Source organism: Heliconius melpomene, chromosome 14 (genome assembly GCF_056956725.1).
Source record: "Heliconius melpomene rosina isolate 202511_hmr_F chromosome 14, ASM5695672v1, whole genome shotgun sequence".
NCBI classification, from domain to species: domain Eukaryota; kingdom Metazoa; phylum Arthropoda; class Insecta; order Lepidoptera; family Nymphalidae; genus Heliconius; species Heliconius melpomene.
Window position 1 is genome coordinate 2,238,764 of NC_140402.1, and position 13,944 is coordinate 2,252,707.

Below are 13,944 nucleotides of genomic sequence, written 5' to 3' on the forward strand. Positions count from 1 at the left end.
TTAAATAATTAAATTTGATATATGATAAAACATATTATTCATAATATTATAAATATTGGTAGTTTTCTACTTAAGTCAGTTTTCTACGTACAATTGTAATTTTAAAATAATATCGGCCAATAGAAACCGAGTATTCTTTGTTTACATATTGTAAATACCAATAAGAATCTATCATTTGAATGAAGTTTTGGCTCCCATATTCTCTATGTAAAGGAGACGCCATTTTGCAAGCGTCACTTGGCGGCGTGTCGGATTTCGGCATTTTTCATAAACTTACCTTAAGGCGGATCAAAATACTAATTTGTTTTTGTGTAATATGTCGTATCAATCTAGTGTAGCGCAAGATACACTATCTGCAGCGCAACTAGAAATGGCCGGTAACCCTAACGCATTAGCTTTGCGTCGGCCATTCGACCCTGTGGCTCACGACTTGGAAGCTAGTTTCCGCCTAACTAGATTCGCCGACTTAAAAGGAAGAAGCTGCAAAGTACCACAAGATGTCCTGTCTAAGCTCGTTGAATCCTTGCAGCAAGATTATTCTCAACAGGACCAAGATCAGTTTATGCATGTGGCTATCCCGCGCATCGGCATTGGATTGGATTGTTCGGTAACGCCGCTGAGACATGGTGGGCTTTGCTTGGTACAAACAACTGACTTTTTCTATCCTCTAGTTGACGATCCCTACATGATGGGTAAAATAGCGTGTGCCAATGTACTAAGCGACTTGTATGCAATGGGTGTTACTGAATGTGACAATATGTTAATGTTACTCGGAGTATCCACAAAAATGACTGAAAAGGAACGGGATGTAGTAATACCACTAATCATGAGAGGATTTAAAGATTCAGCACTAGAAGCCGGCACGTCTGTCACTGGTGGCCAGACTGTAATCAATCCTTGGTGCACTATTGGGGGGGTAGCTACCACAATTTGTCAGCCAAATGAATACATCGTACCGGATAATGCAGTCATGGGTGATGTGTTAGTGCTCACAAAACCTCTTGGAACTCAAGTTGCAGTAAATGCTCACCAATGGCTTGACCAACCTGAGCGTTGGAACAGAATTAAATTAGTAGTATCAGAAGAAGATGTAAGAAAAGCTTATCATCGTGCAATGGATTCGATGAGTAGACTTAACAGGATTGCTGCTCGTCTCATGCACAAGTACAATGCTCATGGTTCTACTGATGTCACTGGATTTGGTCTTTTGGGGCATGCCCAAAATCTTGCATCACACCAAAAGAATGAAGTATCTTTTGTTATCCATAATTTACCAGTAATTGCTAAAATGGCAGCTGTTGCAAAAGCATGTGGAAACATGTTCCAGCTTTTACAAGGACACGCTCCTGAGACTTCTGGTGGACTTTTAATTTGCTTACCCCGTGAGCAAGCTGCAGCATATTGTAAAGATATTGAGAAACAAGAAGGCTATCAAGCCTGGATTATCGGAATTGTTGAGAAGGGTAACCGCACTGCTAGAATTATTGACAAACCCCGAGTTATTGAAGTGCCTGCTAAAGATTAAGTTGTTTATTATACAAATAAGACATTTACAATGAATACATTAGACATTAATGTTATTGCAGAGCTGGACAAATCTTGAAATTTTAATTGGAATATCAATATTTTAACTCCATTTTAGTGTTAATGTTTTATAGTTAAGTGGCTAGAAGGAATTTAAACAATATTTACTAGCTATCTTGTTTTAAAGTTGGTGTTCTAGGTGTACAATAAGATATCACTATTAACTTTAAGAGAAATTATTCCATTAGATACCCTTTCTCAACATTGTTCATGGCTTGTGGATTGATTCTGCAATTTGTGGAACTTTTTAAATTAGAATAAAATTATTTTTCATTCTAAATATGTAGTTTTATTTATCTGTAGTATTATTGAAATCTTTAATGATTTAATTATGGTTGGGTAATTTTTTATAGAAATTTTAACAATGAATAGAATCAAAACTGACCAAATAAATAATAAACTATAGAATAAATTTATAATAGTTCTTAAACAATTGGATTCAAAACAAATGTTTAAATAAAAAAGAGAAATAAAAGACTAAATTGTATATTAAATATATTTGTCATTTTGTGTTATAGAAATAACCAAAATCCTGAAATCAGCACTACAGGTCAGGCTAGAACTATATTTATACTGAAAATGTTACAAAATTACCAACTGCTATCGATAACTTACTTAAAATTTACAGTAACTTTAGCTTACTTGATACTACTTATGTGCTTTGTTCTGTTTTTAAAATTGTTAAACAACTCAAATTTTTAAAATTTCTGAAAATTTATAATAATATAATTAACAAATTGTTTTCTAAGATATTTGCCTTTCCTAAGTGTGGAATAAAACTAATAATAAAAAATTAATAAAAAATAAATATAAATCAAGTGCAATATGACACAATTAAATTCTTAAACATACATATGAGAGAAGAAATAATTTCAAATATATTAAAAAAAAATCAAATCAGCTTCACACTCTATCCTCACACAACAGGCAGAGGGGCCTAGTGTCAAGACACTCTGTTCTCCACTTTCTGCCGAATTCTGGAGGTCCTGAGTGGCAGAACTCAACGTTGCGCTTTGCCTTGACACCTGTGGTATCGATGTCAGTGTTCGCTGTGGCGAAGAAATGGAAATATAAATTTAAATAAATATTTCATGTTCTTAAGTGGGGATTGAACCCACAACCAGTCAGCTTTACAGTCGCACTCTGTGCCTCTTTACCATGACAGTATTGTAATGTGTCACTATAATTGCTAAACAGAATCTGCTTCAGTTTCTCATTACATACAATTTACTCATAAAATTATTGTAATTGGGTTGTATGAATATTGGTAAGAAATGATAACTGCTAAAACTTATATTTATAAAATGTATATAATACCTAACAGTAAACATGTTTAAAATAAATCTTCAACATGCCTCTTGATCACTTACTATGTCAATGACATAGATTAAATATAATCATGTAATTGTGAGAGTATTTTTTGAATGTTCAAGTTTATTTTAAAAAAAGTTAATATTTAACCTAGTCTATATCCTGACCTGGCAAACATATCATTCACATAAAAATACTGAACACATTGTTTCCCCTAGTATGCAGACCCTTAGTTTTCCCTCATAATATTGAAGCTTTTAGCATAAAAATTATTTAAAAAATAATAATGATGTTAGCTTGTTTATGGAATGAATCATTTTGCAAATATGGTGTTAATTATATTTGAATATAATCCTTAATTAATCAGCATAGGCGCAATTACTTTAGACATTGCTAAATGGCACAATGTTAGCTAACTTTTGAGAAAACATAGAACCAGTGAGTTTCAATCTTTAATGTATAATTAGATTTAAAAATGTGATATACAAATATAATTACAAAACTGCCCGAGTGTTCACAAAGTCTGTAACTGAAGCACAAAGGAAGTGATGCAAACAAATATTTTCAGTTGATTGGAGATGTTAAACAAGGCCTTTTTCGGGGTCGACTCTCATCACCATTTTGTTCTATGTGGCTTTGATCACGTTTTTTAGGTGAAGTGTTATTCTGAAATAAATCATTAAACTTCATAATATGAACACATTGTATAAAACCACTTATGTAAAGACACAACATGAAGGAATTTCATATATTTATATACTTAATGACATTAAGTATGCCAACATTCATTTGGACTAAATAGTTTGAAGCTCTTAACAAACAAATTACTTAATTATCAATACATAATTGTAAAATAATATTGTTGTACTTGGTGCTATTAGTATTATACCAATAAGAAACTGTTTACCTTTTTCTCCCATTGCTGATGTAGATATCTTAATAGAATATTAGTCTTTTCTGTCACTATAACTGAAAATATAAGAAGTTTTAAAGACAATTAAAATACATTGATTATTTAATTAGATGTCATCGAAATGATCACAATTAACAAGTTCTAACTATTCAAAAAACGAAATCTTATACTCAACTTTGTTCAGAAGGAATATCCTTGGTAGGGAGGTATATTGAAGGTCTTTTTGAACAGTTTCTTATGCCGTGATCGGTGTTAAATAACGTGAAGTTGTGTTCATCGTACGACGGCAAATCCTTTAAAAACTCCATGACTGACTGCAAATATCAATAGCCCCGCATTAAACATGGATGGAATGCTTTTAATATACCTCACAAAACCACCATATTTAACATTATAACGTTAACACTAACGTCCTCATACCATTGTTATTCTATTTTAATTAATCCCAGATTTAAAATTCAATGTTTCACAACGTTGTAAAGGTTATAAGCGATAAATTAATACAAAATCCAATGTTTAGTAAAGGCTATTAGTCGCTATAGCTAACCAGATGAGAATGACATTCGAAAATGTTGCCTCATTATTTAGAACATAGAGGTTTTATAGTAATATACCGCATTTTTATTAAATTAAAAATATGGTATATACCTTATACTTATTTTTATGTTTTATATTGAAGGTATACAAAATATATCGTCACTTTGTGGTTATAATTTATATATATATTTGAAAGTTATTTTATACTTAATGTTGTATAAAGTAGAATTAAGTGATACTTTTGATTTTGACTTATCAAATCAATCAAATTATCATTTAAAAAATTAAAAAGCAATGCTGCCATTATTTTTAGTTCTAATTCTAAATCTGTTAGCGGGAATTTTAAATAGTTGCTTGAGAACATTCTATATAATTATAAAATATTTTCATAATATATTCAAGTCGTGATAAAATTAGTGAAATAAATATTTATTTTTCTATCAAAATGCATAGCTTAATTAATACAAATTTCAATCGAACTTATAATCCACATGGACGACAAAATGTATTAAGCGACATAAAAAGGCTTCTAACTTCTAGAGACACAGAATCTCAGAGTAGGGCATGTGTTTACCTTATTGAAGCAATTAACAAATATAATTTTAATTCTAATGAGAGAATACGAGTAATAGAATATTTATTGGATAATGACATAGTTGTATTTCTATGTGAGGCGACATCAAATTTGGATTTTTCTCTTTCTCGGTAACACTATTTATTAATTTAGTTATTGACTTATTATAATTAACTTTACATTATTAATAAATATATTTTAATAGATCTATTTTGCAATGTATCGGTTTATTATGGCGAATTAAACGTTTTTACGATGAAGAACACTCGACTCACGCATTATCTGCTATAATAAGGTGTCTCGTCCATTATTCAGCGATCGACACCATTAATGCTGTAGAAACATGCTTACATTTCATTTGTAATCTTCTAATAGGGTATGTGCTATATTATTTAATAATTTTTCAGTTTTTAGACCTTTTATAGTTATAAATAAATGAAAGTTTTCATTCATATTGATTGAATTACAATCTCTGGGGTCATACAAATTTATATACCCAGCCTTATTTTACAATTATTTATTTGATAAATTAAACGCTATTATATTGATGGAAGGTAGCGAAAGGATTTGTCTATTAATTATTATTTGGCAATGTTACTAACTACGACGGAATCCTAAATATAAAAATCAATGACCTATATGCATGCAAAGCGCATGCAAAGCGCCTATGCAATTTATGAGAGCAAAGGTTCTATTTTGTTTTTATATCCATCGTACCAGTGTTTCTTTATAACATTTTATATAAATCAAAAAAGTCTTCTAGTAGTAACAAGTGTACCATAAATACTGTTAAATTTCAACAAACTCTATTCCTCATTTTGCCGCCTAATTTTCGAAGAATTGTGTATTATTCGAGAAATTGGCGAAACTTAACACCGCCGAATTCATAATATAAATCTATTAAAAGACTAATTTATTAGTCTTTTAATAGATTTATTTTCCACACATTTCTTTATTCCACACATTTTTTTCTAAACATTTCTTTTCCACACAGAATAAGAGAATATGAAGCTACCTCACCCCTTTCACACCAAAGCGCTTACAACACAGAACAATTATTAGGAGCATTTAAAAACCTATCCTCTCATATTAAAAATAAGCCAAATACTATTTTATGTAGTACATTCGTTTTACACGAACTAATATCATATCAACCAGTTTCTTTAGATATTAGAGGTAATATCGCGGTGGTTCTGGCAGAGGTCCTAGATAAATGGCTAGAAATGCTCGGGAATACTATGAGTAGAGTCATTTTGGTAGGGGAGAATGGGGATGTGGGGTCGATGATGCATGTGACTTGCCAATTGGGAATGAACGCTCTTAGGTGAATATTGTAATAGTTTTCGTAGTATTTTTTTATAATTTACAGATATTTAAGATTATAAGTAAGAAATTAAAATAATCAATTGTATGTTGGCTATACAAGCCTTTATCTATTATAATATGACAAATTAAAAATGCAACGACTCTTTATGCCTATTCAGTTTAATATAAAAGTATCGTTATAATGAAAAATATATTAAATTGAAATGTTGTTTAAATAAATATTTAATTAAAGAATAATCGCTAAATTTTATTGAAAAGAAATTAACTGGCTTAAAACTTTTAGATTAACAAATATTATTGAAAAACCTAAAACACCATCAGGGTTAGTACAAAAAATAATAACCGATCAACAAGAAATAACAACACTAAAGGAAGCAGCTTCCAAAATGAAGTCATCGATTCACAAGTTAATTAAAGAATTTGTTATTTTAACTAAGGTAAGTGACTGGAATCAGGCTCGTATTTATAAATATAAGCTCAGCTTGTTAATATAATATTTTTCTAGTACGATTACTCTATTCTGGTAAAAATTGTAATATTTCCAGTAAAATATTAAAAAAAATATTTTGTTATTATTTATTTCCATTTTCTATTTTTCGCTTTATATATTTTATCCATTTAACGATCCAGGATCATCAAAATGTACTAGCTTCAGGGGAATATGGAATATTTCTAAGATTCCTATTCAATTTTATGAACGAAAACGCAAAATCTGAAATTATGACGGACTTTTGCGATTATTTATATTCGAACGGATATTTAAAAATTTTACCGCAAACACAAATTATAAGGTACATTAACATTATAATAAAATACATAATCTTATAAACAGAAGCTATAATATTTTTATTTTTATCAATTAAATTAATTAATTGTTCTAATAAGTTAAAAAATATGAAAATAGTTTTTCATATTATGTAGCTATCGTGGCGCAGTGGACCAGATATATGTAATCGCGATGGTTGTAGACTAGATCCTCACTCGGAGAATGAGTTATTTTCAATTTCGCGCGCTGGTATGATAAGTTTCACCACTTAATACGGAAAGCGGAGAACAGAGTTTCTACGCACTAGGTTGTAAAGATTTGGGAAATCTATTATGGAAATCTCTACATTTAACTAGCCTTTTTAATGCTTTAAGTAGTAGTAAAAAAAATTTTACTTAACAGAGACGATCCCGCTGTACGCAAATTAAGCAGTTTAGTTTTGGGAGAAATGCTTAAAACGTTGACAGCAAAATACTTGTATGTAGAGGGAAGCGATTTAAATGCAATTTGCAACAAAGATATTGATGTAAGATATTTATACAGATTTTTTTATATTTTTAACGTGCCTTTATTTACTAGGAGCTCTAAGTAATAATATTTAAGGAGTCTAATTTCACTCACGACTAGCTGAAACTACATTTTCCATTCTCATGTAAATAAATATAAAAAAGAGTATCCTGAAAATAGTTCACAGAATACATATTATAATATTTCAATTTTTATCTACGTTTCTAAAATTTTTGCAATTCACGCTGGTGTCATACTTGGACATTGTCTATTTGAGTGGAAAGTGTATAGGGAGTGTACTTACCCTAGTGTCATGACATCCTGTTCTCCATTTTCATTTCAGTTGAAAATCACAACTATTTCGATACAGTAAGACTTATATATAATATATATATTTTGCTATAATATCGTATTAATTAAATTACAGGTGGATTTAGTGGATATACAACACGGAATAGAAATGAAACAGAACATAGACTTGCTGTTGAAAAAAAATCAGCCCTACAGTTTTTTAATTTATACTTATTTTTACTGCCAGTCATCAGAAAAGTAACAATATATTTTTTTAAATTTATACGTACAGTACGATCGACAGGTTGTGGCCGCTCTTAAATTAGGCTTTCTGAACTTTTGCACATTCTGCGCAATCTCTGGGCGGCCAAGACTTCTTGACCGTATAAATGATTTTGTTATTTACTTTCTATAAAAGTTTAATTTTTCTTTCAGCCCCGAAGAATCGACTTCTTTCTTATTGCCATACTTAGTAGACTATCTCTTAACGATACCTAAAAATTTTACATTACCAGGACACATAATAAAGGCATTATGGCTAGTTTTTGCTGTAAATAGAATATTTTTTATTTTATAATAATATTAGTTTTTTAGCTTTCCGTAATATCCCGTATAAAATAGGGTAAGCTGAATTAATTTAATGTTATGGCACTGCAGTTATTAGGCAACACCCAACTTCGAATCCTTGTATATTGAATACCGGAACTCACCGCCGCTTTATCTTGTTACCAGGAAGAATTAAAAAAATCATTTTTTTTCACGCTGTATCCCGCACACAGCAGTGTTAAGGCACTCCATTATTAAGCTGATTATTTTAAATTGTTTTTTTTTCCTATAAAGATGTCTTCAATTTCAAACGGAACCTTACAATCATTACAACAAAGAGTTTATTTGGAGAAAGCCATAGATCGTCTCGTCTCTTTACTGAATCCGGAACCATCTAAATACTATACTCATAATCCTGTTATTTTGTTTTGGTCTTTTACTTCACTAAGGATCTCTAATCTATTAAAATTACAAGTAGTAAGTAATATATATAATATACTTGATAATTTAATTTTATTATACTTCAAGCCACGACAACCTACAAATATATTTAATAGTATATGAAAAAAATTTAATAAATCAAAATAATATATTTCCTTTTTTTTAAAATAAAAGTTTAATAATTTGATCGCGGGATTTAAACCCGCCTCTCTCGGAAACCATCCATGCGCTTTTACCACTAAGCGATACGTTCTCATCAAGCTACGTCGAAATTTTTAATTAAAAAAATCTTTCCTAAGTGTTAACATCCATACTTTTAAAATAATGAAACATTTTACTTATTAACAGCTGTCAGAATGGTTCAAAATTGAAAATAATTTACCAAACGAATTAATAAAAGAACCAATTATATGGGAATTACTATTAAACATTATAATACAAAGTAAAGATATTACTATCGTAACAAATTGTATTGAAACCCTCAAAAATTGTGTAAAAGACGCGGACGAAAATTCCAGAAATAATTTTTCTTTATTGATTTGGTCGTTACTACCGTCTGTTTTGTCTAATGCTTTAATTGACAATGATGATAATTTAGGTAAGTTTTACCCTAATGATACTTTACGAATATTTGTCCTAACTAGGAACAGAACTCGCTAACGCTAAGTTCGCAGATTCAAAAAAAAGGTTTGAGTAGGGTAAGCAGAGGGAACCTGGGAGCGTAACTCGTAAAGGTTTTAGTTTACATACATTTTTGTACAGCTGCACAGAGATAAAAAAATATATATCTTTCACTTTAAATAAATCGAACACAAAAATAAAATATTAATAATTAAATATGTGATGCTCCTATTAGTAGATACCAGAGGTGTAGGCCAGTGGTGCAAAAAATATAATGTGGCTTATGCCATCTACTGCTAAGACACTACGTCTCCCACTAACCGCCGTATTCTGGATGCATTATGTGTTGAGTGGCGGAACTGAAGGCCGCAATTTATCTTTATGTATTTGATTGTATTTCCTTTGTCGAAATCAGCTTAACTCGAAATATTTTTTAACACCATATATATAAAAAAAATTATATAGGCATTGTTAATAATTGATTATCTATATTAATTATAGCTAACACAAACATAACCTATTTACTGGATATAGCTATAGAACAGTTTCCACTGGAACTAGAACAAATGATTTGCATTAAAATAGCAGTTCTTATAACAACATTATATTCCAAAAATACACCGCATTCTAATACTGAATGCAGGAACCACTTTGAATTTGTCTGTTTGGAAGTATGTTTGCTATTATTGGAAATTTCTAAAAACTTTGATGATAATAAGGGTAAGTTATGTCATTTCTTTGGTTTCTTTAGAGGTTTTTATTATTTTTCTATAATAATTTTCAATTCATTTATGGAAATGTACGGGATTGAATTATTATTTTCGTATATCCTATGTAATAATTTTAATTGATACTATATTTATTTTTAAATGTCAATTAAAATTTGTTAAATATTCAACCCGTTTGACGCCATTCGTGGCGTAGTGGCACAAAGTGTGTACACGCGACTGGTTGTGGGATCGATTTCACTCGAGGAAATGAACTACTTAAATTTATATTTTCATTTCTTCGGTTTGGTGTCAACACACAATGCCTCCAGAATTCGGCGGAATTCGGTATTCGGCGGAGTGTCTTACACTAGGTTCTCTCTGCCTACCTTGCTGTGTGCGGGATACTGCGTTAAGGTAAAAAAAAAAAATTATTAAATATTCAACAGTATTATTGACATACATATATCGCGTGGACTTCCTTCCATGCGTTTTGACAGCAACAAACAGCTCTGATGATAGAGTCGCATGCGCCGCTCTAAAATTATTATCTCAAGTGGTCTATTATTTCGCGAAGTATAAATATAATGTAAGTTCTTTTTCTTATTTTATGTATTTAGTTAATATTAATAATATACATACATATATAAAATATGCCAAAAAAGTTACTTACAAATTATATGTATATTACTAATAGTTGAAAAACAATGTTGTTCTAAATATTTTAAATTTCCCATAATAAGATTACTAATATTAAAAAAAATACGAATAATTTAGTTTATACTCCTTTCTATTCACTTAAGTTGACCTAAAATAAAACTAATTTCATAATTTTCTTTCTAATTAAAGAAAAAATCAATACTAGAAATAGGAACAGATATAATAGTAAAGTCTCTTCGCCGCGACAGCGACAGCGAGCGCGGCTCACTACTACTACAACTGATGTACATGGTGCTTAACGCCGAGAGTACGCCGCTAACGCTGTCTCTCGGTGCGGGAGTTACGGGGGATGACAGACAGTGGACTGTGTTGAGGGTTGTAATGTTTAGGATACAAACTATGTTGTGTTCTCGTGTAAGTTTTTATAATTTCAAGTATTCTTTTTAAAGTACGTATGTGGAAATTTTTTTTTTTCGATAATTTAGAAATTGGAAAATAAAACTTGTTAGTAAGGACTATATAATATACTGTACTAAAAAATATTATTTTTTTTTATTAGAGAGCTTTGAACCCATAACGGTCTATTAACGTCAGTTCAGTTGTACTGTTTTGAAACACCAAGTACAGTACATAATATATAAAAAAAAATCCACATCCGCTTGCAATACATAGCGAACGTTTGTAAAATAAAATCCAAATGACATACCACAAATTTTTACTTGTAATTTAAAGTAATAATAAAATACATAAATACATACATATTTTAAATAGCTATTATAATATATTTAATTTAAAATTATTCCAGAACTCCGAAAACCAATGCGAAGGTGGTTGGAAAACACTGAGTTCAATATTTAAACATGCTGTAAGCTACAGAAGCGATCCGAACTTAGTAGCGATGTTAACAAGTCAACCTTGGACTAATGCACTTATCGAATTTCAATTAACACTCACTATTACCCCTGAATTCCTAACTTTTACACACAATTGGTTAATTTTCCTAAAAATAACCTTAAAAAAAGCTAGGGAGACAACTAAAATATATATTTCTGAAGATAGTCGTATAATAAAAACGGCGATTTTATTGAAAAATCGTTTGAGCAATAATGAATTAAAAGATGCGTCTAATAAAGTGATAGCTGTTGCGAATGAAATTTTAGATGAATGTAATGCCGAAAATTAAATGTGTTGTTTTGTGTGTTTTTCTTTTTTCTCTCTTTCTGTTTTTTTTATTTTTGTTTATCTATATATATATAAAAGGACTTGTCCTCACTGACTGAGGTAAGACGCACGCACAGCCGTAACCGCTGTGCGTAGAAACGTGGAATTTGGACAGATGTTTACTTTCGTAATCTGGACATCCACTAAGAAGGGATTTTGAAAAATTTTAACCCTAAAGGGGTGAGGAGGAGGAGTTGAAGTTTGTATGGAAAAAAAATTAAATAGGCACCGATTTTTATAAAATTTGGGATTTTGATTTTTAAAGGTATTTAATTGAACACGTGTTTCACCGTTTTCTAGAATTCTCCCCTTAAGGGTGCAAATATGGGGTTGAAAGTTTGTACAGATTTTTTTTTAAATCGGCACCAATTTTTATCAAATTTGAAATTCAGACTCTTAAAAGTATTAATTGAACACATGTTTCATGATTTTCTAGAATTTTCCACCTAACGGTGCAAATAAGGGGTTGAAAGTGTGTATGGAAAAATCTTTAAGACGCCACCGATTATTATAAAATTTGAAATTTAGACTCTTAAAAATATTTCATTGAACACATGTTTCGTGGTTTATTAGAATTCACCCCTAAATACGCAAGCGAAGCTGCACGCGTCCGCTAGTCATTTAATAATAATAGAATCCAGTATTCCATCCATATTTTATAAATAACAAATAATACAAGTTCCAATTATTGCATACTTAAAAATCTCCATACATAATATAACGTAATATACAAACCGGAAGTACCCACACACGGAAGAGTCAATTCCCGAACTAATTAGATAACTTTAATGATTCGACTCCATTGTTGATTTCCTTTGATTACTCAGGTGCATATTACGTGTGTATTTGCATGACTTGTTCGTTACGTTTGACTTCATCGCTTCCCTCTGATAGCCACAAATAAATACTTTTATTAAATTAGTTAAACAATTTTACATTTTTAAATATAAATTATTATAAAAAAGGTACATTTAAAAATATAAAAAAACCACTCTTCCGAGGGCGGGACAAGGGTCCAAGCCATCGGTGGCTAGGGCTCCAGAGAGAGGAACCGCCGCACAATACGTGCCGTCTCAAGTAATACTGCCTTCTTTATCCGGTTCTTGATCCAACAGCTAAGCGATAGCCTCTTAAGGTGTTGGTCGAGGCTTTTCGCTATTAAACCGTTAACCAAAACCACTATCGGCACAATGATAGTACGGATTCATCCAGCAGATGACGTCGCTGAATGATCCGCACCCTGTCCGACAGTCGCTGTGCAGTAACGGTCGCTGTTGGTTCAAGCTCCTGAAACATAGACAGTAACCTTGAACGATACGCAGTGAGGTTAGTTCCCCCCTCTGTTGCCCTATAGTACGCACGCATGACACTCTCATTCAGTTGTTGAGACCATCTCATGCGAGGCACTTTACCACCGGTAGCGGGAGCCTTGTTGAGCATCCTCGACACTCCTGGCTCCAAACCCTCCGATGGCGGGATGTCGGCGCGCCGGCGTGGTCTTAAAGCCGGCCCTTCCGACTCTGACATTCCTCCCTCCGGACCCGCAGTCGAAGCCGCAGTGCGATAGTCGTCTTCTGACGACGGCGGTTGCGGATTCAAAGGGCAACATCTCCGCCCATGGTGTTGGGAGTGGTTTTGTCCTCCTGGCATCCGTCACTATTTTTTACTCTTGTGCCATCTTTCACCAATATTTGTTTTATTTCTAGTAATCCAGATCATATTTTTGTATCACATTTTCTTATGGTTTTGTACTATTTCTAAATTATTTATTAATTTATATCAACAGTGAAAATTTTTCCTGACATGTTTGTTTGACGGTTGCTAGGGTTGTTATTAAGTTATAAATGAGCGTTTTAATTTTATATTGTTTAAATTAATACATAAGTACTAAATGAGGATAAGAGGGCGTAGTGCAGGCATTCTGTTTATCTGCTACATG

General features: G+C 31.5%; 4 protein-coding genes across 5 annotated transcripts; 3 read left to right on the forward strand and 1 right to left on the reverse strand.

Moving 5' to 3' along the window:
* Positions 1 to 191: 191 nt before the first annotated feature.
* On the forward strand, positions 192 to 1,864 carry Sps1 (inactive selenide, water dikinase). The gene has a single exon (XM_085197592.1). It carries the CDS (start codon positions 317 to 319, stop codon positions 1,523 to 1,525), a length of 1,209 nt encoding a protein of 402 aa, XP_085053718.1. The 5' UTR covers positions 192 to 316; the 3' UTR covers positions 1,526 to 1,864.
* Positions 1,865 to 3,334: 1,470 nt separating this feature from the next.
* Positions 3,335 to 4,392, reverse strand: LOC146531894 (DET1- and DDB1-associated protein 1). 2 transcript variants are annotated; one of them, XM_085197595.1, is made up of 4 exons: positions 4,219 to 4,392; positions 3,984 to 4,122; positions 3,803 to 3,864; positions 3,335 to 3,561 (listed from the first exon to the last, which is right to left on the reverse strand). In XM_085197595.1, exons 2-4 carry the CDS (start codon positions 4,114 to 4,116, stop codon positions 3,460 to 3,462), a joined length of 297 nt encoding a protein of 98 aa, XP_085053721.1. In that variant the 5' UTR covers positions 4,117 to 4,122; positions 4,219 to 4,392; the 3' UTR covers positions 3,335 to 3,459. The 2 variants fall into 2 exon arrangements, with proteins under 2 accessions (XP_085053721.1, XP_085053720.1); XM_085197594.1 differs by having other exon boundaries at positions 4,229 to 4,389.
* A 198-nt stretch (positions 4,393 to 4,590) lies between these two features.
* Positions 4,591 to 7,367, forward strand: LOC146531895 (uncharacterized). Its single transcript, XM_085197593.1, has 4 exons — positions 4,591 to 5,295; positions 5,914 to 6,243; positions 6,529 to 6,682; positions 6,876 to 7,367. The coding sequence occupies exons 2-4, from the start codon at positions 6,143 to 6,145 to the stop codon at positions 7,071 to 7,073; spliced, it is 453 nt and encodes a 150-aa protein (XP_085053719.1). The 5' UTR covers positions 4,591 to 5,295; positions 5,914 to 6,142; the 3' UTR covers positions 7,074 to 7,367.
* A 45-nt stretch (positions 7,368 to 7,412) lies between these two features.
* Positions 7,413 to 10,936, forward strand: LOC146531896 (uncharacterized). Its single transcript, XM_085197736.1, has 8 exons — positions 7,413 to 7,537; positions 7,946 to 8,067; positions 8,245 to 8,359; positions 8,650 to 8,832; positions 9,145 to 9,394; positions 9,919 to 10,137; positions 10,574 to 10,713; positions 10,928 to 10,936. The coding sequence occupies exons 1-8, from the start codon at positions 7,460 to 7,462 to the stop codon at positions 10,934 to 10,936; spliced, it is 1,116 nt and encodes a 371-aa protein (XP_085053862.1). The 5' UTR covers positions 7,413 to 7,459.
* The last annotated feature ends 3,008 nt before the right edge of the window (positions 10,937 to 13,944 follow it).

Coding starts and splice junctions, on each gene's coding strand:
- Sps1 (XM_085197592.1), top strand. CDS start 317: ATGTCGTATCAATCTAGTGTAGCGCAAGATACACTATCTGCAGCGCAA.
- LOC146531894 (XM_085197594.1), bottom strand. Junction 3,865..3,983: donor GGATATTCCTTCTGAACAAA/GTTGAGTATAAG, acceptor TTATATTTTCAG/TTATAGTGACAGAAAAGACT. Junction 3,562..3,802: donor ATCAGCAATGGGAGAAAAAG/GTAAACAGTTTC, acceptor GATTTATTTCAG/AATAACACTTCACCTAAAAA.
- LOC146531896 (XM_085197736.1), top strand. CDS start 7,460: ATGCTTAAAACGTTGACAGCAAAATACTTGTATGTAGAGGGAAGCGAT. Junction 8,833..9,144: donor ATCTATTAAAATTACAAGTA/GTAAGTAATATA, acceptor ACTTATTAACAG/CTGTCAGAATGGTTCAAAAT. Junction 10,138..10,573: donor AAACTTTGATGATAATAAGG/GTAAGTTATGTC, acceptor AATATTCAACAG/TATTATTGACATACATATAT.
- LOC146531895 (XM_085197593.1), top strand. CDS start 6,143: ATGCTCGGGAATACTATGAGTAGAGTCATTTTGGTAGGGGAGAATGGG. Junction 6,244..6,528: donor TTGGGAATGAACGCTCTTAG/GTGAATATTGTA, acceptor TAAAACTTTTAG/ATTAACAAATATTATTGAAA. Junction 6,683..6,875: donor AATTTGTTATTTTAACTAAG/GTAAGTGACTGG, acceptor TTAACGATCCAG/GATCATCAAAATGTACTAGC.